The sequence below is a fragment of the Grammomys surdaster genome, unplaced genomic scaffold (genome assembly GCF_004785775.1).
Source record: "Grammomys surdaster isolate TR1022 unplaced genomic scaffold, NIH_TR_1.0 138, whole genome shotgun sequence".
Classification (NCBI taxonomy): domain Eukaryota; kingdom Metazoa; phylum Chordata; class Mammalia; order Rodentia; family Muridae; genus Grammomys; species Grammomys surdaster.
In genome coordinates this window covers 2,927,859-2,955,123 of record NW_021604596.1, presented here as the reverse complement: position 1 = coordinate 2,955,123, position 27,265 = coordinate 2,927,859, and the positions used below count along the sequence as shown (strand labels likewise).

General features: G+C 43.4%; 1 protein-coding gene across 1 annotated transcript in view; it reads right to left on the bottom strand.

Moving 5' to 3' along the window:
- Window positions 1–21,241, bottom strand: part of Deup1 (deuterosome assembly protein 1) — a 63,530-nt gene extending 42,289 nt beyond the window's left edge. Inside the window, exons 1-5 of the mRNA XM_028763441.1 lie at window positions 21,161–21,241; window positions 19,964–20,037; window positions 6,244–6,415; window positions 4,194–4,289; window positions 2,466–2,597 (exon numbers count right to left, since the gene is read on the bottom strand). Of these exons, the coding sequence (XP_028619274.1) occupies window positions 2,466–2,597; window positions 4,194–4,289; window positions 6,244–6,415; window positions 19,964–19,992 (429 nt within the window). The 5' untranslated portion in view covers window positions 19,993–20,037; window positions 21,161–21,241. The remainder of the gene's footprint in view (window positions 1–2,465; window positions 2,598–4,193; window positions 4,290–6,243; window positions 6,416–19,963; window positions 20,038–21,160) is intronic.
- Window positions 21,242–27,265: the final 6,024 nt, after the last annotated feature.

The following is a 27,265-nucleotide window of genomic DNA, read 5'->3' as shown; positions in this document are numbered from 1 at the left end:
TGTATGTGCAAACACACAGATACATATGGTGTCCTCCGGTGTGTGTGTGTGCATTGGAACACCAAAGGGCAGGGAAGCCTCAGATGTCATTTCTCAGAGCTGTTCACCTTGTTTTTTTTGATCGTATATGTCTCTTGGCCTAGAACTTAGTGACTAGGCTAGCTGGCTGGCCAGTATGACCAGGCATCCACCTATTTCAGTCTCCTTTGTGCTGGGATTACAAGTGTGTACCCATGCCCAGCTTTTACACTTAGATTCTGGAGCTTGGACTCAGTCCTCATGCTTTTGAGAAAAGCACTTTATGGATGGAACTGTCCCCCAGCCCTGTCAGCGTAGTTTACTGAAGGAAGGATGGAGGTTCACAGTGCCTAAGTGCCACAGAGTGAATAAAAGAGTGGGGTAGCAGATGTTCTGTGTTACAAGCCGTGATGTTCTCCTACTGCATACACACAGTGTCCCCAGTGATAGTACTATAGCAGTGGACATGCTTGCCCCAAAGGAGAACACGCTGTAAGTTCTAAAACAAGGACAGTCCATCTTTTACATGTTATTTTCAGATGTTGTAAGAAAAACAGCCACAAAGGATGCTTTATAATCTTTCAAGTTCTACTGCATTTACTTAAAAAGTGTTTGCATAAATATAAACCTATCCATGAGAATGTGTATGTCAGAAACATGAAAATGAATCTTGGTCCCCTCCAGGAGCTCACAAAGAACCCACTAAATGGACAGTTAGTGTTTTGTCCTTCATGCCAAGAAGAGGCAGGTTCTACAGAGCCTGTGATTGAGCACCCCTACAAGGCCAGACATACCCCTTGAGAGGCTGGGAGTAGGTGTCAGGATTTCCTTTAGTGCTATTCACTGGGTGGCAATGACTTTATATCTGAAGAACTGTATCTAACTCAGCAAGATGTAGCATCTGGGGCTTTAAAAGGAGAGACCTAGGCTTTCTACCAAACAGTCTAGCTCTATAGCTGTAGTCTTCACCTAAGATTCTGTTGCGATGACTTTTCTTGTATTGTAGGAAGGTGTCTCTATATTTTCAGTTGTTGATTCTGGACTGGCAGAGAGCTAAGTGCTGGCAGGATTTTGGTATCGTCGTTTCTATGGCCTATCACAGGGTTTTCTATTTGTAAATGTTCATCCTTCCTCACCTGCCTAAAGGCAATGTGGAGCATTATCAGAGGTTGTCTCACCTCTGATTGGCTATAATAAAGAGCTGACAGCCAATAGCTGGGGCAGAAAGGAGGAGTGTGGAGCTTCTGGGCAGAGGAGTGATGCAGAAGAAAGCAGAAGAGGAAATTTTGTGAGCAGGCACGGAAGGGAACAGACACGGAGCAGAGTGTAGCAGAGAGGTATAGAGCTAGCCACGTGTCAGGTGGTAGGCTAGAAGTCAGGGTAAGTTTAGAGTAGTTGGGATACTGCCCCAGCAAAATGCCTGATCTTTAAAGTACAGAAGTCTCCGTGTCTTATTGAATCGCTGGTGCGATCCTTGGCAAGTCCCTGGTACGATTCTCTCTGCCTTTACACGTATTTGGAGCAGAAGGAGTAAGAAAAAAGGGCAGATAGAATAAGGTGGTTGTGTGGAGACAAAGAGAAATATGGAAGGTCAAGGGCAGTCCAGCTGGAGGATGATGATAACGAGAAAGGCTAACGATCTTTAAACTGTCTCTGACCTTGGTCATTGGGAGACGCAGGGTTGTCCTGAGCTCATGAGTAGGAGAAAATGAGACTGTTGGCAGGGGATGGGTTACTGGGCTTAGGACTTGAGAAGAATGAAAGAAACGGAATTGGGTAACACAGAGGATATGGAGAAAGTGACCCCAAGCAGCAAGCCAGGGATTCATGGAGACTCCGTGTGTGCCTTCGGGATTCTCCACAAGGCTTCTCAAGAGTGCAGGAAGACAGCTGCTTTCTGTTTTCTAAAACTATGAGTTAAAGGCCTGAGAAGAAGGATCTTGGCAACAAAGATGGACTTTAGAAATTCTTGGTGACATGGTACAACTTAAATGGACGGTCACTGTGCCTTTAAAGAGACATAGCAAAGCAAAGCAAAGCAAAACCTAAGATTTTCAGCCCTGCTTTGAAAACATTTAGCAGCTCATAGGGATTTAATACTTAATAGTTAAATGGACATTAAAAGATTTATGAGGTATTCAGTTTAACTGACCCCAGGAATGTCCTTCATTTACTCTCAACAGCTGAAAAGTCTCTGTACATGTTTTAGCTCTCTAAATATATATAATAAATATAATATAATATAATATAATATAATATAATATAATATAATATAATATAATATTATAAAAGATATCATGTAAATCAGTTATTTTTCAATTCACTAAGTGCCTGAAGCAGAACATGCACTGAGAGACCATACTGAGTGCTGTGTGCTTGGAAACCAAGCCCACACCTGCACATCTGTAGCAAACTAGGAACACAAGGAACTGGGCACCTGCACTTACTTCTAGTTTCTGGTTCAAACTGCTCAGCTCAAAGGGGATTTCTTCTTTGTTGGAGGCTTCCTTTCGGTGAATTTGGTTTTGCTTCATCTGGTGTAATCTCAGCTTTTCGAAGTTATTGGTTAGCTTAGAAAACTGCAGAGGCCAGGAGACAGTAACAGTCACAACTGACTTTCATGGTGTTTCTTTGTCACATAGCACTTTGAAAACTTAAGTCATGATTAGAAAGTGCAGTGAAACTTAAATATCCCAATTACTGAGGATGGGACCTGTTATTAAAACTCAGTTACTGAGGTGAACGTGATTCTTCTTCTGTGTCTGTAAATCTGGGCCTTCGTTAACTGCAGTGAGCTGATGATTCATTTGATGTTTGTTTTAACTGTGTAGGCAGCAAAGCTAACAGTTTTTTTTTAAAGCACACACAGAATTGTTTCCTTAATCTTACTTAATGCCATCTTGTGCTGACAATTTTAATCTCAACAACACAATTGATGTAACAGCGGCTCACACTTTCATGGATGCCTGTAGCACCATGTCGTAGCATCTGAGGAGGCTTCTGTGTACCTGTTTATTGTTTCTATTCATTCTTTCCCTGTTGAAATTAGTAAGGTGGCTGCTGAGCTGCTGCTGCCTGACCCCGTGTCCACCTCACTTGCTTCCCCTAGTGCATTCTTTAGCGGTCCCTGGGTGTTTGTTAAGAGCTTCTCTTCTATTGAATCAGCTGGACAACACATCTGCCTTAAGTTTTAAAACTTAATAACACACTGTGGTTTTGTCTTTCCTTTTACTTCCAACTTCCCTGCATAATCACTTCAGATTTGGGTTGCCATCTTTGTAGGGGGGCAGCCGGGGTGGGGAAAGCCAAGCTTGGTTGCCATAGGTCTTAGATGCTCTGGTCTCAGCGCAGAAATTTTGTAATACGAGCTGCCTTTTAGCGGTACATGCCTGAATTGCAGGCAAAACATAGACAGCTAGTTTTGTAAGATCCTATCAGTTAAATAAGTGGCTTCAAATGTTTCCTATTCCATTCTTAATGGCTGAATCCCCTTTCTAGAGAAGGTGCTTAAGGAGGAGTGTTGAAGGCTTCAGGCTCCTTTAACTAGCTTATTAGATATGAAATCTTTGTTTTCTGAGAAAAGTTGGTGGTAAGAGTTCACAATCAAACTACCTTCCCTACTGACCCATATACTAGGTTAAACTCCAGCAGCTTCTGGGCCTGCAGTGCTGAGGTGATTCCTGCCCTATGGTATCTCTGTGGTGGGAGACAAGACTTTGAGGAGAGCCTAGTTGGGGCTGCAGTGATGGTGACAAGGAAATCGTTACCCTCTCATGGCATATGTGGAGGCAACCTATTAGCAAGATCAACTTGTTTCTTTCAGCTACTTACTTCATCATAGCAAACATCTGTATTTTGGGTTGCTGTGGAAGCAAGCCTATCCCTACTAGGAAATAGCCACAGAAGGGAATTTTGTTTTTTGTTATTCTCATAGCTAATAACAATAAGAAATTGCCTCTAGCAAAACAGAGAGTTATCTGTCTAGTACCCTGCCATAGCAAAGGCAGTGCAGATGGTATCTAAGCTGACAGTCTATTAAGAGAGACAAATCAGGACCCATAAGAGATAAACATGCAAGTAAGACGCAAGAATATTTGCTTGTATATAAAACCATTAAAAAATTAACACAATTTTATAGGTAAAAATATAATGTTACATTTAACATATTCTCTTACTTGAGCCTTTAGGGTCTGTAGCTGTCCTTCATAGTTCTGAGTCATTACTAGATTACATTTTTCTAGACTGTCCAGCTTCTGTCGAAGTAACCCCACCTACATAAACAAACAAACAAACAAACAAACTTTACATTAGCTCTTTCTGAACTTGACCTTAAAGAAAATCAGAAAATGTGCAGAGGAGAAGTGCAGTCCATGGAGAGGTACTGTCCTTGGAGAGGTGCTGCATGAAGCCAAGAGCAAATGCTTGTCCTGTAGCTCTTAAGAGAGTGCTAATAACTGAGTTCACTGTAGCTGGACAGCGCCAGCCCTTCCCCTGGCTGTGCGTTCGGATAGTGTGGAAGTGTGTTTAACAGAAGACCCTTGGAACTGTTTCGATTTAAATTAAGATTTAGAACTTACTTCATATCATCTATATGGGAGGCTGTGCCATTGTTACCTGTGTAAAGCTTCTGCTGATGTAACTCAAAGATTTTCTGTTGGTTAGGTTCCATTCCTTACCACTTCAGTGGCTCTATGGATAATTGTCATAATTTATAAGAACTAACATATTAATGGGAACATAAAAGTGTTTAAGAGTACTTGTTAAAGCCTGACTGCATAGAAGTTGATGTCAAAAGTATCCCCTCTCCAAGACAAAGACATCAGGATGGGTATGGCCCTCATGCCTCACTGGACAACGACAGGGGGACCGGAGCCATTACAAGGTCCCCTTCAAATACTGGAGGTCAGGCCTCTATCCCCGCCTTCGAAAGATTAGATTCGCCACAGCCCGTCTATACTTAGAGAAGGGAGGAGATGTCAGGGGCAGCCCTGCTTATACACTGAAGGCCTAAAATCAGCCATAGGCCTAAAATCAGCAGTAGGCCTGTCATACATGTATACTAACATCAAGTCTTGGGTCTCTGTGGAAAAACACTGAAACAGATGGCTATAAGCTATTGTAAACAGGTAGCTTTTGTGGAAATTTACCAGCCTGAGTAGTCATAGACCTTGTAAATAGGTAGCCTTGGCAGATAATACCAACTTAGATAAGGACAAGGGAATCATAGGCAGAGCCATAGCGACCTGTCCCCTGAACCCTTACCCAGCCGATACCCTGTTCTGAAAGATATCTGTATTCCCCCTGAACACCCACACTCCAGTGTCATTCCCTTTCTCACGTCCTGCTTTTCTGTGTTTATAACCCCTGTGTGAATGAGTATAAATTACAATTTGAAAAAAAATAAATAAATTATATTAAAAAAAAGAGAGTACTTGTTAAGACTTTGGATTATTTTCTTTAAATGCTGACAAGGTGCCTACTTACAAAACTGTGTCATTATAGGTCCTTGCATATGCCAGGACCAGTGGAGCTGCCTTTCCTGCAAAGGGAGACAGGAACCAACAGCCACATCCACCAGCGAAACACTGACCCATCAGCTTTGCCAAAATCAAGTTCCATCCAGAAATCAGCAGAGCTGGAAGGCGGCTGATGAAGGTATCTGCAATGATGTGGTCCCTGACTGGAGAGCTTTCTCCTTTCATGCTTCTCCCAGAAGAGTTGGCATGTACGTCTGCATGTGCTTTTCCTCGTGCCCAAGGCTTGTGCACCCCCACATTCTCCTGTGAGCACCAGCTCAGCACTGAGCAGCCATGGGAGAAGCAAACCTTTCTAAGTGGGCACTGCAGGCACATGCACCCATGCATCCGTGGGTGTGCCCACACACATGCACACTTTTATCCATGTACTCTCCTTTGGCAATTTACTCTTGATATGCTTGTTCTTACAAAGCATTTTCTAGCAGATCAGAAGCAGCAAACGCTCCTGAACTCTGCTGAAAGCATTTTTACCTTTGTTTCCAAACAATGTTATTTCACCTCTATCTTAAATGTCTGTTTACATTATTGGTAGCACTGATATGGTTAAGTCTGTCTCCATCAGCAGATACCTGGTTTAGTTTAGTCTCTGCACCTATTTGATAGCATGCACTTAACACCATATTTGCCAACAGAACTGTGACAAATGAGTTTGGTGTGTGGGCACTTTGCTGACATGTGTGCTCAGTACCTCCTGGCCTTTCTGGTCCAAGCAAGTCTGTGCGTTGGCCAACTCTTGATCCCGAAGGTCTAACCGTGTCTCTAAAGCCCGCATCTTCCTTTCCCAGTCCAGCTTCTTGTTGCTTACCATGATGTCGATTTGTTCCATCAGTTCCTGAAGCTCAGCTTCACAAGGAGAAGCTCTGGGAAAAGCAGAAAAGTCGGAAGGTTTCGTAAGAGAATGACGAGGCAGGAAGGATTCCTGTGTTACTCGGTGCAGCTTTGCCACGTCCTTAAATGGAGCAATTGGTTAAGTGGGAAGAAGCCTCAAAGCTACTGGCTAGTCACTTAAATAAAAAAGGTAATTTCAGAGCTGGTGCTATTTGTCTCAGTTGGGATTCTACTTCTGTGTTGTAACACTATGATCAAGAGGCATTTATTTTGTCTGACACTTTCACAATGCTGTTTATGTTGAAGGAAGTCAGGACAGAAACCCAAGCAAGGCAGGAACCTGGAGGCAGGAGCTGATGCAGAGGCTGTGGGGAGTACTGCTTTCTGGCTTGCTTCCCATGGCTAGCTCAGCCTGCTTTCTAGTAGAGAAAGGACCAACGGCCCAGGGATGGAACCACCCATACTGGACTGGGCACTTCCTGATCAATCACTAAGAAAGTGCCCTACAGCTGGATATTAAGGAGGCATTTTCTCAATTGAGGTTCCCTCTTTTTGGATGACTCTAGGTTGTGTCAAGTTGACATAAGACTAGCCAGTACAGTACATATGTTCTTATCTTAAAAAAAAATCTTGTCACCACCTATAATCCCAGAACTCAGGAAGCAGACTCAAGAGGATTGCCCAGGTAGCCAGTCAGGACTATGTAGTGTATTCCAGGCACTTATCTCAATAAAAATAAAATAAAATAAAATAAAATAAAATAAAATAAAATAGAAATAAGAATTGAGACTAAACCAAATCTAATAAGCAAACACCATCTTTTTAGGATATGCAAATCCTAGGGGATATGGTAATTCTGAAAGATGCTAAGCACCTAGGGATGCAACAAGTGAAAATAGACACACATAGACATCTGTCATACTTCAAGGAGGTTTGACAGGCACAGTGGGACATCAGTCAGGTCCAAGGTCTCATGCTCATCTGACAAGAGTCAGACACTGGCCTCAGCTTCCTACCTGCTGAGTCCTGTGTGCAGTCCTGTGTGTCTTGTCCTTTCAACAAGAACTGTCTTAAAATGTATGGCACTGACCACAACAGCCCTCCAAGTTCTGTGTTTCCAGAATTACCTAAACCATCTGAGCAATGCTGTCTCTTTAGTATATCCAGAAGACCTGGGATTAGAGAGGGACTCTGTACCAAGTGTTGTTTGGAAGCATCTCATGTTAGTCCTGGACCAAGACTCCAAAGGCTTTTTCAATTTTTGTTTAAAACTTAAACCCAAGGAAAGGAAGTGTGCCAATTCTTTCATAGAGAGCGTGACTAAGTTTTAATTAGAGTCACGATGTTGAGAAGAATAGAACCATGGCCTTGCACTTTCACATTGTTTTTTCATAACTACTTGTATTATTCTTTAGTGCAAATAAGATTTCTTTTCTCTGTTAGTGTAGGCTCTGAGGAAAAAAAAGAGTAGTTAGTCTTGCTCATAACTATCTCACCATCACCCAGTGAAATGCTCCAGCACAGAGGGAGTGCGTGTGGTGAGTGCTCCAGCATGTGGTGAGTGCTTCAGCATGTGGTGAGTGCTCCATTATGTAGTGAGTGCTCCAGCACTTGGTGAGTACCCTAGCATGTGAGTAGTACTCCATCATGTGGCAAGTGCTTAGTTCTTTGGCATGTGTGAATGCAACATGTTAGGGGAATTAAAATACTGGCCCAAAGTAGAGTGTGGCATAATGGAATCTACTCTGTTGGTATTGTTAACTTATGAAATAAATGGCTTATGTCCTATCTATGACTATAGTATGATAAGTTTGAACACAGACTCCCAGGGTCGAAGGAATCGCACAGATCATCTAACCCCCCTCTTGGTGCGGCATGTGCATTCTTTCCACATGAATTTCCTAAGACAGTCTTCCACGCAGCACTGACCGGATTGAATAGGGCTTTGACAAGCTTGTGGGTCAATAACAAGTATCAAGTGACTCCTGCAGTTTGTCATCTATTTTGCAAAATCATCATTACGATGTCACCTGGCACAGGTCTAAGATTTCCCTGAACAGGCAACTGTCACTCTCTGAGATGACATTGTTTCAGCAGAAAGGGGCAGAGGTGCTGTTTTCACAGCGACTTGTTTCCCCCTCTCTAGTCCTACTATGATCCTGAGGTCATCTGGGACTTCCTACACAGTGTGACCACGCAGTACTGAGTCATCATTGTGTGGGTGCAGTATGGTTGTGCTATGTCTTCTCAGTGTTCTGCATCAGAACCTGCAGATTCAAGTGAATGGTGGCCAGAGCTCGTGACAGCAGACTCTGACCTGCGTCGTCCTCAGCAGCCGGTTCAGAAAGCCAGACCACCAAGTCTGAGGTGTCATCCCCAGGTGGTGGGAAGTAGCCACTGGGCTTCTTTGATTTTTGTTTCCTTTCCCAGCTATCAAACCAGAGAAGGCCAAGTATGTTCCTCAAACCAATCCCTTGGGGTGCCTCACTTCTAGTTATCCTTTCTGTAACCTCTCTATGCCAAGAGCCCACAGCCACAGCAGACCCAAAGTCTAGCCTCTTCTACAAAGCTTTTCCATAGGCTGCCCTGCCTATCTGCAAATGCATGTGTTACATTCAGTCTTCATTGTCAACATGACTAGACTTCTGACTCACCTAGAGACACCACTCTGGGTAGATCTGTGAGTACATCATGAGGGAAGTTCAGCTGAAGAGGGATGATCTACCTTAAACTCAGGTCAGTTGACTGGACTGAGTAAAAGGGGATTTGGATCAAGAAAGCCCAGTGAGGACTGGCATCAATTCTCTCCTTCCAGCTATAGACGCAAGACACCAGCGGCGCTGTCCGCCCCATCATGATGAACTGAATCCCTTCAAACCATGAGATCAGATAAACTTTCTTCCTGTGGTGGCTTAAAAGAGAATGGCTTCCAAAGTCTCATATGATTGGACTCCGGTTGGAGGGGGTGTGTCATGAGGGTGGGCTTTGAGGAATCTGAAGCTTTCTCTCATTCCTATGTAGGTCTGTGTATTTGTAGATCAAGATGTAATCTCCCAGCTGTTGTTCTCACCACGGACTCTAAACCTCTGAAACCATAAGCCCAATAAAACTTGATTTTATAGCTTGTCCCAGTGTTTTGTCACAGCAATAGAGAAGTAACTAAGACACTTCCTTAGGCTGATTTTAACAGACATTTTGTCATGGAAAGTAGAAAAGTAAATTATACAGAAAATTGTTACTAAAGAGAGAGGTCATTGCTGTGGCCCCTGATCTTGTGGTTCGCAGGCCTTTGGATCTCTTTCACAAAATGGAATTGCAGGCTAGAGGAGACCTGGGATGCTTTAAGCAGAGTTTATTGGGCCATTCTAAAAGGGCCTTTCTAGAGGAAGAACAGAATGGCAGGAGACATACTGACAATGGAGGGCATGCTCTACAGCAGCAGTTCTCAACCTGTGGGTCGCGACCCCTGCAGGGTCACATGTTAGACATGTTAGATATCCTGCATTAGGATTTTGTTTTGTTTTTTGTTGTTGTTGTTTTTTGTTTTTTTCGAGACAGAGTTTCTCTATGTAGCCCTGGCTGTCCTGGAACTCACTCTGTAGACCAGGCTGGCCTCAAACTAGAAATTCACCTGCCTCTGCCTCCCAAGTGCTGGGATTAAAGGCGTGTACCACCACTGCCTGGCCTGCATTATGATTCTTAACAGTAACAAAATTACAGTTCTGAAGTAGCAACGAATTAATGTTATGGTTGGGGATCATCACGGCATGGAGAACTGTATTAAAGGGTCTCAGCATCAGGAAGGTTGAGGATCACTGCCCTAGAGGTTTCTATCAGTAACATGGCTATGTTCTGTAAGGAATTGGCCTCTGCTCTGTCCATATCCTGAGAACTCAAGTGTTAAATGTGTTAAATGCAAAGGGCTGGCTTGCTTGTTGGAGAAAGTTTCAGGACAGCATGGAATCCAGGCTGTGCCATGGCTATGGCTTGCTGCTGATACACAGGGAGATGGGGCGGAGGAGGCTGCAAGAGAAGCAGAAAGACAGGGAAATGTGCGTTTTGAGAGTGGGATTTTAAAACTCAGTTCTAGTGAACTTTAAAATAAAAGTAAAGAGTGATGTCCCGTCTCCTTCTCGCAGCTCAGCATGGTCTCTGTATCCTCTTTTCTCCCCTCAGTCATACCCCAGCTATACTATGTTAAGGATTTTTCTTTACCTTCTCTCATGGGTCTTTTCAACGGTAGGTATTATTGTATCTCAGTTTTAGAAGAGTTGACTGAGGAGCCCAAAGAGAAGAAAAAGAAGCTGTTGGAGTCATCAGACTTGGGGACTGGGTGGGCTGTGCCTGCTAAAAGGCATGTACACTCGGTCTTTATCTTTGGGTTTATTGTGGAAACAATTGACTAGAGAAGGCTCTGGGGTCACACTAGACTCTTCTGCATTAAGCTTTTGACCAGAGAAGACAAAAGGGAGAGGGCACAAAGGCCTGTGTGGTGATGGGATAGTCTGGGATTAAACGTCAGGGAATGACATCTAGAAAAGCAGAAAGAGGAGCACAGAAAGCTGATGATATCAATGATGGGGGAGCATCAGAGGTTAGCTGTGTGGAGGGTGAGGGGAGGGAGAGGTTGTGTTTAGACCTAAGGCAAGGGCCTCAGCCAGTTTTTTATCTGTATTATCTGAGTTTTGACGTTACATAGTGTGAGTTTCTTGTGCATTCTTGTCAGTTAGGTAATTTCCAGATACATTTGCCTGTCCTGTTGTGGGACCTGTGGTCTGTCAAGCTGCCCGTATGCTGTCCATTGACCTCTGTGCTCTGTTGATTGTGTCTGTCAGTTGCTAGGAAGAAACTCTGTAGTTTGATGGAATCTCATCTGTTAATTTCTGTTTTCATTTTCTATATGTTTTCATGTTCAGGGTTCTATAAAAAAAAATCACTGCCAAGATCAAGGGCCCTAAAATTTCCACCTATGTCCTTTTCTAGTAGTTATCAAGTTTTGGGTTCCTCAGTTCAGACTTTAATCCATTTTTGAGTTACTGTTTGTATTTGGTAAGATGTAGATCCTTTCTTTTATGTGGCTATCTACCTCGCCCAGCAGTTCATTCAAAGGATTATCCTTTCCCCATGTTTCTAGTGACTTGTAAAAATTCAGTTGGCTGTAAACCCATGTGGTTATTTCTGGACTTTGTTCTGCTTCATTGGTCTGCCTGTCTGCCTTTATGCTGATGTCATGCGTGGCTGAGTCTCACTGTGTTCTGAGATATAATAGCCTGAGTTGTTCTTTCTGCCCAAGACTGCTTTGTGTATTTGGGTCTTACCACAGTGAGAACAGCTATTGTTAAAAGGAAAAGAGAAGTGATGAGATACCCAAGAGGAACCTTTGTGTAGCATTGCTGGGAATATCAATTAATGTAGCCACCTTGGACGTTTCTAAACACAGAGAACTACTACATGACCCAGCAACCCCACCGCAGGTTTTACACCTGAGCTGAACTAAATTTACATGTAGAAAAGGGACCTTCAACTCAAATTTATTGCTATTTTCAAGAGCCAGGATATAGACTCAAACCAAATGTTTATCAGCAGGTGGCAAAGAGAAGGTGGCACAAAGGCCCAGTGGAGAACTATTCAATATTCAGTAATAAAACCTATGAAGTCCTGACACATGTGACAGCATAGATGCAGCTGGAAGACATGAATGAAGTGAGTCCTCACAGATGGACGGACAGACAGACATCATCTACCCCTGTACCCTTGGGGCAGCTGCTCTCATAGATGTTGATGGCATGGCCATTGCTGGACTGGAGGAAGAGAGGATGAAAAAGAGACATGGGACTGCAGACAACAATTAGTTCTGGTACCCTGTGGCAGAGCACCATGAAGATATCAATGGTACACAATCAATGCATTTGTCAGTTAGACCGGACAGAAGTTTAAGGTGACATGCAATGCTAATCACAATCACCTGGCTTCAGCTCACTCTACGCTGTGTGTACATGACTCAGTCCCTCAGCTGTACCTCCTGAGTATATATAAATGTCATTTGTGAGCACATAAATAAAAATGGAGTTCACAGAAGACATATGGAAGTATCCGGAAGTGACCAGAGTGATGCAGCAGCTGGTAGATTGTTCCCTCAAAGAGCTTTGAAACACGGGATTTTGTTTGGGTTCCTTTGTGTTGTTATTTGTTTGACTGTGTCTTACTCTTGCTCAGGCTGGCCCAGAACTTGGGATGTAGCTCAAGATGGCCTCAAAATGACAGCATCCCTTTTGCTCCAGTCTCCCAAATCCTGGCATTGAGCGACTACTTCTGTTTCCTATTCTGATTCTTAAAAAGAGAGCCCAGCCGCATGAGGTCAGCGCTTGCCAGCCTTCTGATGTTATCCAAACAAGGCAGCTTTGAAATCCAAGAAAGCACATTAGTAGTTACTATAGGGCTATACTGGGAGGGATGGAGGGATGTCACCAAACATTGGTCTGGAGCTCAGAGAGAGAAAAGGCAGCTTGTCATATGACTAAGGAGGCCATCATGGAAGGAAAGAGACAGAGAGAGTGTGTATTTCTTTAGGAGACATGGAATCATCTGAAAACAAGTTTTCAAGGCTGGTGAGCTGTCTCAGGAGACCTTACCTTTGTCAATATCTCTTAAGAAAACTCATTCTGAAGTAAATGACATACTCATGTGCAGGTATTGTATTAGACCTTTCAAAGGTGGCTCCCATCAAACACTGGCACAGGAGACACAGATGCAGGCAAGGGGGCTGTGGAGGTGACCCAGAACCTGCCCACCACACCTCTGTGAGCTCACAGTGGCCAGCGTGGCTCCTCTTCGACAGGACAACAGAAGTGTTGTTCTTCGAAGTCCTATAGGTCACAGCTCCATGGTTCCCTCACTCAAAACTAATTACTGAAGCATGGGCGGGTGTTTCCTCAGGCACTTTCCTCTCTTTCCAAACGGTGATTTACCATTGCCCTTGGTGTTTGCTGAGTTAGCAGTCGTCAATGGCTATTCCCACAGAGTGTGAAGGAGGCTCATTCTCTACCCAGTCTTCTCCTCACTGGAGAGAAACTTAATGGATGTGGAAGTGCTATAAACCACCTTGTTCTGAAGGAGGGGTGCAGGAATGCAAGAGCAAGGGCCTATCTTAAGCCTTTATTTAGCCTGACAATGAAAGGGAGCCCCCAAAAGAGATGAAATGCTCTATGACATTTTAGCATCCCCATTGACAGAAAAACTTCAAGCATCACTTTTTTTTTCCTGAATGGGGGATGGTATGCTGCAGTGCACACATCACAGATATCCTCTGTGATGACTTTTCACACTGGGAGCAACCTTTAAATGAACAGCCGGGTGGGGTGGGGGGTGAGCAGACGGAGGAGAGCAGACAAGGAGGAGAGCAGACAGGGAGGAGAGCAGATGGAGGAGAGCAGACAGGGAGTGTATGTTGGAAGGTGCTGGCCTCTTCAAGGGGAAACTTCGTAGCTATAAAGAGCACTCAGATTTCTCTGTCCTTACATAGTGATCCATGTAAGTCTGAGGAAACAGATAATGAATGTTTATTCTCATACGCAGTGCCTGTGCTATGTAAGCCAGTCTTCAAGACAATCACCCCCATCCCTTGGTAGAAACAATCTGAGGAGACGCTGATGGCTGTGGTGTGAGGACAGGACTTTTGCCTTTTCCTCTGACACCAGAGCCAGGTGCTTCACTAGATCTCAACAGGAAGAGCCAGGTAAGCAATGAGATGATCTGTTTTCTAGTACTAGACATTTAAAGAAATAAAAATGTTTAAGAGATACTCGGCTTTCTGCATGTTTGAAATTTCCCATGAACCTTTCTTGCTAGCTTATGTTGACTTCTAGAAGTTTCTGCAGTCTCAAGCCCTGAATTTCAGGCATCCATGTCCAGTGCTGTTCACAACTGGCAATTCCACAGGATGTCATGGACTCTTAAAACATCACATGTCCAAACAGACTACCCAACCCTTATTACTCAAACCTAATCCCCTTCCCTTCTGCTCTGCATCTTTATGTGACACAAGTGCTTCCAGTTGCCAGGAGTAAACTCTTTCTGATCAGAGAGTACTACTGGTGCCAGCTCTGGTCCATTCCCTAAATTCTGACCTCTCATCATATCCAATGATAAAACCCCACCAAGACATCAGCATCTGCTGTCTGCGCTTTTGTCAGGGCGTGGTTGGAATGCTTCTCCTGAAGGTGAAGACGTGTGTTTCCTTGTATGCTGAAGCACAGAGGTAGTGGGACCTTTAAGGTCTGGCCTTGTGGAAGACAACTTGTCATTGGTGGGACTGTCCTCGGAAGAGACTTAGTTCTTGTGGGGCTGAGTCTTGAAGAGAAGCCTAGTCTCTGGGTGACCCCAGCCTGCCACCTTCTCTTCTTCACACCTCCATCAGATGCAGAAACAGCCAGGTAAGGCTGCCTGCTCTTGAGTTTTCAGCTTCTAAAACTGAGTTAAATATACCTCTGTTTCTTACAAACTATCCAGCTTTAGGTATGTTGTTATAGCAACAGAGGAAGGACAATAAACTCCTCAATATCCACACTTTCATTCTTACACATTAACAGTTTTCATGGTATTCGGAATGATGGTTCGTTAGCACATGGTGTCTTCAACAGTGACGTGGGGCCTCAGTGTCATCACTGCTCAAAGTATCTCGCCCAATTTTGCCGTTCTAAGGGCAGGTGTATATCTCCCAAGACTGGCTTGAAGTGAGGTCTGGACATTCCTGGGCAGCAAGAGCACCACTCACGTCTCATCTTCTACCTTCATTCGCATTTCCTTTGCAGTACCAGGATTTGAACCCAGAACCCTACAATTGCAGGGCAAGTGTTCTTCCACTGAGCCACATTCCCGGACCCACCTCATTGAGCTGTGGAGATACCAACATTGTGGATAATCTGATCATCTGTCCTTTGAGTTGGTGGTTTTGTTGACTGACCGACGTTTTCCTGTTCTTGAACCACTTTAAGGAGCATGTAACTTGATCATGCAAGGTTGGTGTAAACTGTGTTTTTTATTTACCATGTGATAGACAAGGTTTGGAAGGGATTCACATAGACAGAGCTCACTGGCTCTGTTGTCTCCCATGCGTTGCCCTTTGCACATATTGTCATGCAGTGGCTTAGCAAGATGAGCCAAAGGCAGCTGCTCCGAGTGTTTGTGGGAACAACAGCAAACATCCCCGTTAACGTTAAGGCATAGGCTACTTAAGCAATGTTAGGAGGTGAGAACAGTATGTTTCGGGTGTCACCCTCACAGGACCCCCAGGCTCCGGTCAGGAAGCTCTTGCTGACAGCTACATGCCCCACACATTTCTGCATCTCCCAGATTCCATCATTTGTTTTGCACCATTCTTCTTCTACCTAATTTTGAACTCTTAACTCCCTCTCCTTTGGTCTTCTGCATATGGTGATTGTGCTGCTCTGCCTTCGACAAACCTTCCAATAGTGTACGCTTCCCGTGTGAGATGCTCTTCCGGTCATTGTGGTGTGACGGAAGATGCATGCTGCTGTTGCTGGGTTCAGCTCCTGTTGGTTGTTGGTCACCCTTGGTCTGCCCCCCCTTTTTTTTTTACTAGCTCTGCTTCTAGCTTTCTTTCTTTCTGTTTCTTGACTTTGGTGGAAGGAGGGTATGGCTTTGCCACTAGCTGCTATCCAATAAGATCACTCCTTTCTTCAGAGGTGAGGACCCCGGAGGCTATTCACATTGCTAAGAGTCCTGTGCCAGCAACACTGACTAGAGGCTCTCAACTGTTGTAAGGGGTTTGACTATGTTGAAAATCTAGGTCAGGTTAGATGTGCCTGATGCCAGTGTTTGTGGTTAGGTCTGCATAACTCAGGCCTCTCCCCCTTTAATCTATCAAGTGGCCAATATACCCAACAGTGCCCTATGAAAAATGCAGGCAAATGTGTTTTTTTTTGTGTTGGTACTTCTTAATCTTTTTCTTATATCGTTTCAAAGGCGTCCCTTTCCCATTCCTCCCTTTTTCCCTTCCTCCCTTCCTCCCTCCCTCCCTCCCTCTTGAGTTTTCTGTCGTTTGAAGTCACTAATTCAGTCTCTGCAATCAGCCCCATGCTAGCTTCAGAGTCAGAAGGACCCTTGAGGGTTAAAAAGACACACAGAGGAAGCAGTGTTGGGGAGGGCTTTTGGAATCCAGGTGGGAAACTGCTCTTTAATAACCAATCTATCTCAGTTCTCTGGAAGATGAGAAGAGTTTTGTGGCTTGTGCAGAGGCATTCTGAGTTTTAGAAACCATGTGACAAGATTCTATGAAAGAAATCAATGGCTCAGGTCTTAGTTACAGCATGCAAAATATGCTCAGAATAGGAGGAGAGTCAGCAGTGGAGAACAGGGCTTTGGATAAAGATGGATGAATCCACAGAATTTGCTCCTTCCCCAAGTCTTACTAACATGAGGCAAATGGATATTTTTCACCGAACACATTAAACCTACAAAGGTAAAAAGAGTAGGAGCCAAGGAGCAACCTGTGACGGTTACTATTGGCTGCACCTTTTCAGGGTCTAGAATCACCTGAGAGACATGCCTCTGGGCGTGCCTGTGAGGGGGTTTCCCGAGGGAAGACAACCCTAAGTGTGGTTGGCACACACCATGGGTGGGTCCTGGGCTGAATAAGAAGTGAGTTCAGGGGCCCAAGGAAAGCAGCTCATGGGACGAAAAAGATGGGCAACTCCAAACAGAGACATTTGAAAGAAACTGTGGAGGAAAAGGGGAACTTCAGAAGTTTGTGACATCAGGATTACTAACTTCAGGAGGTAAAAATGCTGAGCAGGAAAGAAAAAAAATGATCCATGTCAGACTCTGAGATGGATGTAACTTATAAAGTCATAAGAAGACTATTGAGGCTACCAAAATCATGTCATATTGGGGGTCAGGGAAGTCAAGTGTGTGTGTGTGTGTGTGTGTGTGTGTGTGTGTTTATGTGACTGAGGGGGAGGGAGAAGGAGAGAGAGAGAGAGAGAGAGAGAGAGAGAGAGAGAGAGAGAGAGAGTAAAAATCAATAGCTAATGCCTGAAATTGAAAAATCAAAAAGCAGCAATAAAACACATTATTTGAAAATACTGAGTTAGACACCAAAAGCCTTGGGCCAGGGTCCCTGCCCAAAGAATTCACAGTGGCTCCCTTTGGGAGTAGAAAACTGGCTGGGAGCCAAAATAACTAGATTTTGCTTTATATTGTTTTTGGTAATGCGTAGAACCTAATGAATTTTTATATTGTGTGCATACCCTTTTCTTATCAGTGTTTGATATACATTTCTGTGTTTGTGTGGTTTAGAGTTAAATAAGCTCACAGTAGGTGCTAAATATTTGTTGAAAGTGAACTGCTTCAAGAAACACCAGAGGAACATGTTTATAAACTTGCTAACAAGTCCCTGGAGAACCACCCACATTTACTGGTTTCTTAACATGAGAGTCGGTAGGCTCTGAGCTCTGGAGACCATGGTACAGAACATCTGGCCACATGCCTACCAGAATGGGCAGCAGCCCTTCAGAGCACACTGTGGTGTGTGCTCATTAACCTCTGTACCGAACTATCTTGTACCCAAACATGTCTAACTCTCTCCAATAATTTCTGAGTTCTTTAAGGACCAGTTCTGTTTTTAAATAACCTTGGCATTTCAGGGGTTAACATGCAGGACAAGGTACTTTGTTTTCAAAGAATGAATGAAGAGGACTAGCCAGGCCTTCAGCTTTGCAGGGCTGAGACAATCTGCTACACAAGCTCAAGCTTGAGTCCTCCAGTCTGTTTTACTCTACCAGTGTCACAGTCTCTCTAGGGACCCAACACAAGCTTAGTCTGATCTGGCTGTGCTGTGAACTCTAAGCAGGCTGCCTCTCTCTCTTCAATGCAATCAGTTTCCAGGATAGAAAAGATCCAGGGATTGGAGCCAGATATACTTCAATTCAACTCCTGCCTCCTTCACTGACCACTATCCTACCCTGGTGTAAATTCTTGTTCCCATCCCCATATTTCTGAGGCTCAATAGGACAGAGTCTGCAGAGATGCAGCAATGGTTACTCTTTACCCTTCAACTTACAGTGGAGTTGGCTATAGCCGGATGGGGCCATTATATACTGAGAAAATGAAAAGGTTGTAAATGCACTGAATTAACCAAAGAAGCCTCAGCATCAACAGTTCAGCACTCAGAGTCCTGTGGTGTGGTGGTGGAGACTGTCCGCCCTCACGGATGCAGCACTAACCATGAATTTGAGCTCATTAGCATTGTCAGAGTGAATCCACAGATTACAAGTCTGGAGGAAAGATCTAGATTAGAAATTAGAGGGTGGTTTCCTTGAAACCATCCTTTTTTACAGTTTCACACAGGCATGCAGGAGATCGGGCAAGCTGAGCCATCCTGAGTCCAGCACCAACTATATATGGAATTTCTGAACTATAACTAAACTATGCACAGGTGGAGAGCACATTTCTGAGCTTTTCTTACAACTAAGTGAGACTGAGTTCTGGCCAATGTTAGTGAACACAGGGAAGCCCAGCATGTCTAGGTCAGACTCCTAGAAGTAAAGTCTTTCCTGCCCTTGCTTCCTCCCTCATTAAGAGCACTGCCAGGATGGAAGGCAAACAAGATGCTGGAGCTGGAACTAGAGCAATCACTCTGGGTGTAGAGAGGAAACCACTCGTTCTGACATAGAGATGAGCTTTCATATTACATAAGGCTGTGCATTTAGTGTGTGTGTGTGTGTGTGTGTGTGTGTGTGTGTGTGTGTGTGTTTGTGTGTCTCCGGCTCTACTGTAATGTATTCTGTTTTCTTGTTGAGTATAAGGGCTATGGCTAGAAGGTAGGGCTCAGAATGTAGACTTAGTTGTTTATGCTTCTCTACTTTCCTTTACCTGATGTCAGAGTCACAGGCGGAGCAGAGTCACTGGAAGTGAGACGCTAGAGTTGTGACTAGTGTCAAAAGCAGCCACAGTCAGGACTGGACTCTGAAGTATCTCTGCTGCCCCAGTCTGAGTCCAGCAGAGGCCAGCTGGCTAGTGAAATCGTCATGGTGCTGATGCAGGAGAAGAGGCAGCGCAAACTATTGTAAAAAGGAATTTGGTCCTTTTCTACCACAATGGATGTTTACTAACCCCCATTCTAAAATATCCAAGTCTTGCTGTGCTGTGAAAATATATGCATTGTGGGGCTGTATTTAAATGTTGAGAAAATGTGGCCAGTCTTAAGAACAGCAGAGAAACACTCAACACAGCAAGAAGAGAGCAAGCTGGCCAGGAAGTGCTGTGCTGTGGACAGCACAGGTGTTAAGAGCTGAGGAGGCCAGTGTGGGTCCAGAACCTATAATGCCAACAGTACCAGTTGGGAAGTGCTGTCTTCCAGGGTAGAGACTCAACATCAGAAAGACTCACACGAATAGATATGTCATAAGTTACTTGAGATTTTCTCAGTCTTCTTACTCCCCCTCCCCCATGCCCCTCCAAATCAGCACATCCTTCTTTTAACAATTCATTTCTGAACTCGTGATTCCTCCAGGATTTTGGGCATAGAGGAGCTAATTAAATGGAATTTCTGAAGCACTTACCCTGCTGTAGTATGGGCTTGGTTCTCCATGCCAAGAAATGTCTACATCTGGCTTGGTACTTCTTGATATTTAATCTGTGAGGAGGGAAATTATTTAGAATTATAAAATGCTTACACATATTAATATAAAATATGATATTTTTGCTGTTGGCAAGCTATTTAGTATGGGTTCTCTGAGCATGGAAGCTCTTGCTTAGATAAGCACAGAAGGCCCACAGTGAGGTTGGGGGTGGGGTTTCTTTGGCTTCAAATTCCCACACAACTAGGAATACTGGCTCAGCATTTGTTTGAAACCAGCAAGCATTCCTCCTTAACTCAATGGCAGCTAGGTGTCAGTTGCCTTGCAGAGTGCTCCGTTCCTAATTCCTGCTTTGAGAAGTGCTGTCTAAAAGTCCTCAGAGTTCACATCTTAGTGGAGTCCCTGTCCTTTGCCTTTGAGTGTATTCTTTCATTGGCTTTTCTTGACCTTTTAAAAGAGTGGATAAAGCATGAAATTTAGTACAGATGTCCAAGAACAGGCACTTGAGAACTGACCCAGCAACTGGAGGTCATCGTGCTTAGGGTGCATAGAGGGGACCAGCACTGGTCAGGTAGCTCAAAACCACCTAGCTCCAGGCAATCAGCTGCCCTCTTCCTCCCTGGCAACATACATGCTTACACACACACACACACACACACACACACACACACACACACACACACCACTACATTGTTGTCCTATTAGTGAGCTAACCAATAAATGAACAAAGTGTTAAAATGAACTTAACCTTCCTAAGAAGTATATAAACTAGTTAAGTACCTGAGAAAGAGGAGGAGAAGGGGAGAGAAGGAAAAAGAAGAGGATGAAGAGGAAGGAGAGGAGGAGAAAGAGAGGAAAGGGTAAGGTGAGCAAGAAGAAGAAAGAGTGGAAGAGGGGGAGGTGAAGAGGATGAGTGGAAAGAAAGGGAAGAGAGAGGAGGGGAAGGGGGAGAGGAGGAATCTCCACTCAGACTACTTAGCACCATAGGAATCGCAACAGTGGGGCAGACACTGGAGGTGACAGGAGACAAAACTAGATCAGAAAGTTCAGACAAATAAAAGAGGGAAACTGAGGCACAGTCCCGGGGTCTGTTGGAAGCAGTGGTCCCAGCCATCTCCTTGCCAGCTGCTGCCTAGGGGAGGGATAGGTCCTGGGTCCAGAGAGTCCACCACCTGTTACCTGTACTGCTTGCTGTCTGGAGAGGTCTGCCCTGGCCTGGGCTGCGGGTCCCGCCCGCAGCGCCCGCCCAGCGCCGTTGGCTGCTGGTCCCCAGTGGGTTGCCATGGAGACGCGACCTGCTTCCCTCTGCTTCCCTCCAGCGGGAACTCTCAAGCACCAGCGCGGTCACACCCCAGTCTAGTGCCTCCGAGATTCGCCCATCCCAGCTAGCTGCAGCCCGCCGCACCTGGGCGCGAGAGTAGCGCGGGAGGACACTGCCCAACCAGAGAGCCGGGCGGCCACCAGGAGCGCCGCAGAGACTGGGATTCCTAACCCTGGGCCTCAGCCCTCTTCCCAGACTAGACCAGGGTTGGGAAAGAAAGAACTCCAGGCAAAGACCCCTTGACCTCACCTTAGTAACTTCCAGCTGGGAATTGGTTAGGCTCACTCCACTGTCATTCGCACCATTTAAACCTCTCTCTTCCTCACAGTTCCCTGCGTCCTTGGAAAACTGCCAGTTAGGTGGATCAAGCTGTATTGGGGACAAGGGAGTAGCTTCTAATGGTGGGAACCAACCCGGGTTCTTGGTAACTGATTCCAAATTCTTTCCTTTTTCAGCCACATTCCAAGCATAATTGAAGACAGAATCTCAGCCTGACCCTGTTGACTTCATTGAAAAAATGACAGTATACACCATATATATGTATACATGTATACATGTATATATGTATACAGTATATATGTGTATATGTGTATATGTGTATATGTGTATATGTATATATGATATAGAATACACATATGATATAGAAATCACAATACACTGATACATGTACTATTATACAAGTCATATATATATAATATATGTGTATGTATGGATATTTATATGATACAATAAGACAATAAAGAAATCATACACTGATACATATACCATTATACAAGTCATATATATATGTATGCATATATGACAGAAAACACACATGATATAGAAATCACACATGCTCTGATACATGTACCATCATATATATATATATATATATATATATATATATATATACACACATACACACATCCATAGGTGTGACAAGCAAACTTACTAAGCACTTGAATTGGGGAATGCTGCTGGGCTTACTTTAGGAACATAAGTGTTTCTCAGCACGTCCAGTTGATTGATTGCTAGTTCTTAAAACCTCTCTTTTGCATTCTTCTTCCATATTTATGTCACTTTGCCACTTTAAAATGACTGTCAATTTTAACCCAATCCACAGTCCTCCATCCAGGTCTGTCTGGCTCTCAGATGAGTTGAGTAATTCAGGAAGCTAGTTCTGATTAGTGTTGCAGGGTTCTGACAGCCGCATGGTCCTATCATCTTCTGAAACTTCATTATTCTGAGAATGTTAGTCATACACCCTTTATTCTTGCCTAAGTTGAAATACACATGTGTTTTTCCTGTCAAGAAATGCAACAATCATTATTTCTCTTTCTTTCTTTCTTTCTTTCTTTCTTTCTTTCTTTCTTTCTTTCTTTCTTTCCTCCTTCCTTCCTTTCTTTCTTTCTTTCTTTCTTTCTTTCTTTCTTTCTTTCTTTCTTTCTTTCGTGTTTTTTTTTTGACAGTGTTTCTTTGTGTATCCTTGGTTATCCTGGAACTAACTCTGTAGACCAGGCTGGGCTCAAACTTAGAGATCTGCCTGGTTCTGCCTCTTGAGTACTGTGTGTGATTAAAGGCGTGTGTCATCATACCCTGCCATTTACTTATTTTGATTGTTGGTATCAGGGGAGGTGGCACATGAGTAGTTCACTGTAGGTGTGAGAGGACAAAGTGTAGGACTCCACTGTCTCCTACTTTTTGGTTCCTGGGCGTCATGCTTATGTACTCAGGCTTGGTAGCATGTGCCTTTACCAGCTGAGCCATCAGATGAAAGTGAGCAGGAAGAGCAGAAAGTGAAGTAGAAAGAACACTTCATGGTGGTTCAAGATGTCCAAGACTGTACCCACTTAATGCCTCGGGGACACCAGTGAGACACAGGCAGTAGGCGATGCTCAGAGTTTTTATAGAACCTCAGCAAACCTAGACTTGGAATAAAGGATTCATTGGAGGACACATCTAGTTCAAGAACAACTGAAATGTGACTTCAGATTCAGTGCTTCTCAAAATCTCCTCAGAAATTAGGGTTAGATTTCAAATACTCAGGAATCCATATCTGTAGGAGTTCAGGTCTTGTAGAGGTGACGGTTGATTTCTTATTTTCAGATAAATGGATGTGGGAGGGAGTTTTAAAGCCTAAGAGGACAGTTACTATAATGGACTTTAGAAAGTTGTATATGTAGACTAGAGCTGCCTGTAGCAGTAGTAGATTATTCTGCTGTAATCTCCCCTGCTGTGGCAGTGTGAGTCCTCAATACCAGCCCCATGCTCTGGATTCCCGAATGAAAGAAAGACACACACACACACACACACACACACACACACTCACACTCACACTCTCACACACACATAGAGCCTTATATTTAATATGCCTTAATCAGATCAATGGCTGGGCCACTCCCAAACTTCCACGTTGCTAATGCTTCCCCTCTGATACTAGTGAGTTACTACTTACTAAAATCTGTATTTCATCTTTGCTCCTAAACCCAATTAGCAGAGCTGGGATGGCTCTTCCCCAACTCTTACATAATTGGTACTCTGTCTTCTGCAGCTCTCAAGCCTGCATCTTATTCTTTTTCTGGTATGGCGATTCTCTTTCTTCCTTGGTCCCATTGCCTGAGAATCCTAAAGTCCCGCCTCTATCTCTCTGCCTAGCCATTGGCAGCCAGCAACTTTATTTACCAATCAGAACCAACTGGGCTCAGGGACCCTTAGTGTATTACATGTGGAATTCTAGTGCAATTTTAGGAACCCAACTAACATAATATAAGCATAAAAACAAATCTACATCTCCCCCTTTTTATCCATTAAAAAGGCCTTTTCTCTCAGATATACAACGAACATAGTTATCAAAGTTATGTAAATTACAAGGTATGATATACAGTAATAACTTCCAGTCCATCAATTTTGTGAATTTAGGTACATTACTCTAACATCTATCCTAACTTAAAGAGTCTACAATCCTATATCTGAATTATGTTTTGGTTTTAACTTGCATTACCATCTGAAAGCCATTCTTTCAAATCTAGATCATCATCCTTAATGCAAAACAAAAGTTTGGTTATGAGGCTATAACTAGTCTTCAACCCCATCAGAGATCCGAGAATGAATTAAATATATGAATATATAGAAAATACAAGAGCATAGCTTCCAAAACTTAATCAATTTGCAGAGACAGCTGACTACCTAGACAATCCCCCATTCCTCAAGAAGGTGGGGCATCTGTCTTCAGTCTTCTGGCCCAGAACCATCTGACAGACCTTAAGTAAAGCAGGAACTATGAAGGACTGTATTGGAAGAGCTAAGCTGTTGACTCGCCCACATTGTCTTTACCTGGGCAGTGTGTGTGTGTGTGTGTGTGTGTGTGTGTGTGTGTGTGTGTGTGTATTTTTCCCCTGTAGATGAATTAGGGCAATTCTGTGAAAGGGGGTACTGTCAGGAGCAGACGTGTCTCTTAGTAAAAAATCTGATAATAATGAAATGATTATAAATGCCATATTCTGCGGATTTCTGATGCTTTTAAAGACTATCTATCTAAAGTATATCTGAACTGTTAAACCTTGACTACTCTTAGCCATTTCTATTTGAATAATATTGAAAACACCTTACTATAATTAAATCAGAATTTAATATAACCATGAGTTTACTATCTGGCCCTTAACTTGCATTACTTAATCATCCTAAACAGTTTGTAATAGCAGCTATAGAAGGATTGGGTCTAATCCTTGAATTCTTAAATAAGTTGTATAGGTACAATGTTTATCTAAGAGTAACAATACTAATTTCAAACTTTGTATCAATATACAAAGATTTATACCAATGAAAATCTCAAATCTGTATCAATATATAAATTCTGTACCAATGTAAGAAATTATAACTTCAATTTTGCATCAATTATAAAGATTTCTAATAATGTAAGATTATGGCTATACAACGCTTTAAGAATAAATTTAGTAATCCATCCCATATATCTAATTTCTTATAATATTACTTTATCCCCCTTTTCTCCTTCAGCCACCTTCCTTTTACCTAGAAAAGAATGGATAGAGAAGAGGAAAGGGAAGACAGAAATCCCCAAGTCTAAGCTCTCTATTTAGTTTCCTCCAGCCCTTCATTTAATTCAACAACAGGAACAAAAACAAAGTGAATCAGGATAAGTCCTACCCCTTAGCTGAGGAACTATTGGCAATTGATGACTTGCTAGGTGAGAGAGAATCAGTTTTCTTCAGGGATGCAGGACAGGAGAGGTCTCCTGTGGTTCAGTAGATGGATATATATATTTATATGCACTAAGTGGATTCTGTGAGTTTTAAAACATAGAGCAAGAACATTTGAGAGGGAAAAGTGGTGAGGAGGATAGGGAAAGAATCGGAAGGAATCAAAGATCAGTTTGGGATTGCATCACATGGATAAGGACACCATGTCATCCAACCCTCCACAATTCAGCTTTCTCCCATGGACTATCTGGCCTCCTCATCTGGGGTACTGTGCTGTCATTAGACTATGTTCTCATCCCTTGGAATTTCTAAAAGTAGGGCTAGTTTGTGCTGCTTCCTCTGGGTCAAGCTCTAAGGGGGAACTGGGCTGCACTCCTGAACATTATATCCTCCTGCCTCCACCTGAAAAGCACTGAGACCAGGGATGCATTGCTGCTTTAAGGACATTAACTTCTTTAGAATACTTTTGCATTTACAGAAAATCTGTGAACATGATGCAGAGTTACTATGTTCCCTCATCCAGTAACCCCTTGTGCGGACACCTTACACTGGCAAGATGTAGTTGTTATAACTAACAAATCCAAACTGACTTTTAAAAACCAATGAAAACTTATGCTTTACTCATAAATTCTTTACAGTTTTTACCCAATATGCTTGCTTTTGCAGTCCACCCAGGACACCGTACCATGCTTAATCTTCTCACCTTTTTAAGTGTCAGTTTCCAGAGTTTTTGATTTGGATGAGCTTGACTGTCTTGACAAAACCATGGTGGCTATGTATTGTGTAGAATTCCTCTTTGTAGAGTTTGTTTTTCCACTGGGGGAAGGTCATGGAAGTCATCGCCCCATGCATCACAGTGTACAAAGGCACATGTCACTATGACCTGGGTGGTCTGGCTGAGATAGTTTTTGCCACATCTCCATACCAAGCTCTTAGACAACGGTATGGCTTAGACTTGAGGTGTACAAAATCATATTCCACCCAATGCATGATATAGGATCTGTGTAAGTTATTTGAAATTCCTTTTCATGGAGGCCATGTCTCTCTTCCACTTGCTTTTCATCAATTTAGAATTGTATTTACTGTGGACTTTGACTTGTAACCTGGAGGTACAGCATTTTGTTTCATAATGTTGCCAGCTTTCATCACTGAGGACACTTTCGCATGGGTCCTGTGCCGTTCTGACATGCCCTCATCACTGCTCAAATTTTGTTTTTGTTTGGGGCTTCATTGTTCGTTTTGGTTAATTTCAGTGCCTCCTCCAGTGTGGGCCATTCCAGGCTCATCTGGTCTATTATATATCATCCCCAGTTCTACAGCCAGCCATTTCCCTGGGGGACACGGTAGCTTTAGTTAAGAATGTAGTTAGAAACAGATATCTGGGCACTGAGTGCTAGTTGGATCTCATTGTTTCTAGGTCCTCTTGACTGATAGAGGAAGAAACTATGTATGGTTTTTATTAACCTCTTAGACAACTAGATATAGAGATTTCTATATGTAATCATCTGTGTCTCATTATAGAGGATTTGTTTCTGTACGTGTGTGAGAGTACATGCACATGTGTGTATACGGGTGCACATGATTCACATGTGTGGGGCCATCCTTCTCTAGTACTCTCTGTTTATTCTCCTGAGAATAGTCTCTCCATGAACGTGGGGCTCATATTTCCTTGGATAGGCTGGAAGCCATCAAACTCCAGCTATCCTTCCGTCTCTGCCTCAGTGCTGATTTTATAAGCATGCATGAGATGCCTGACTTGTTTTATGG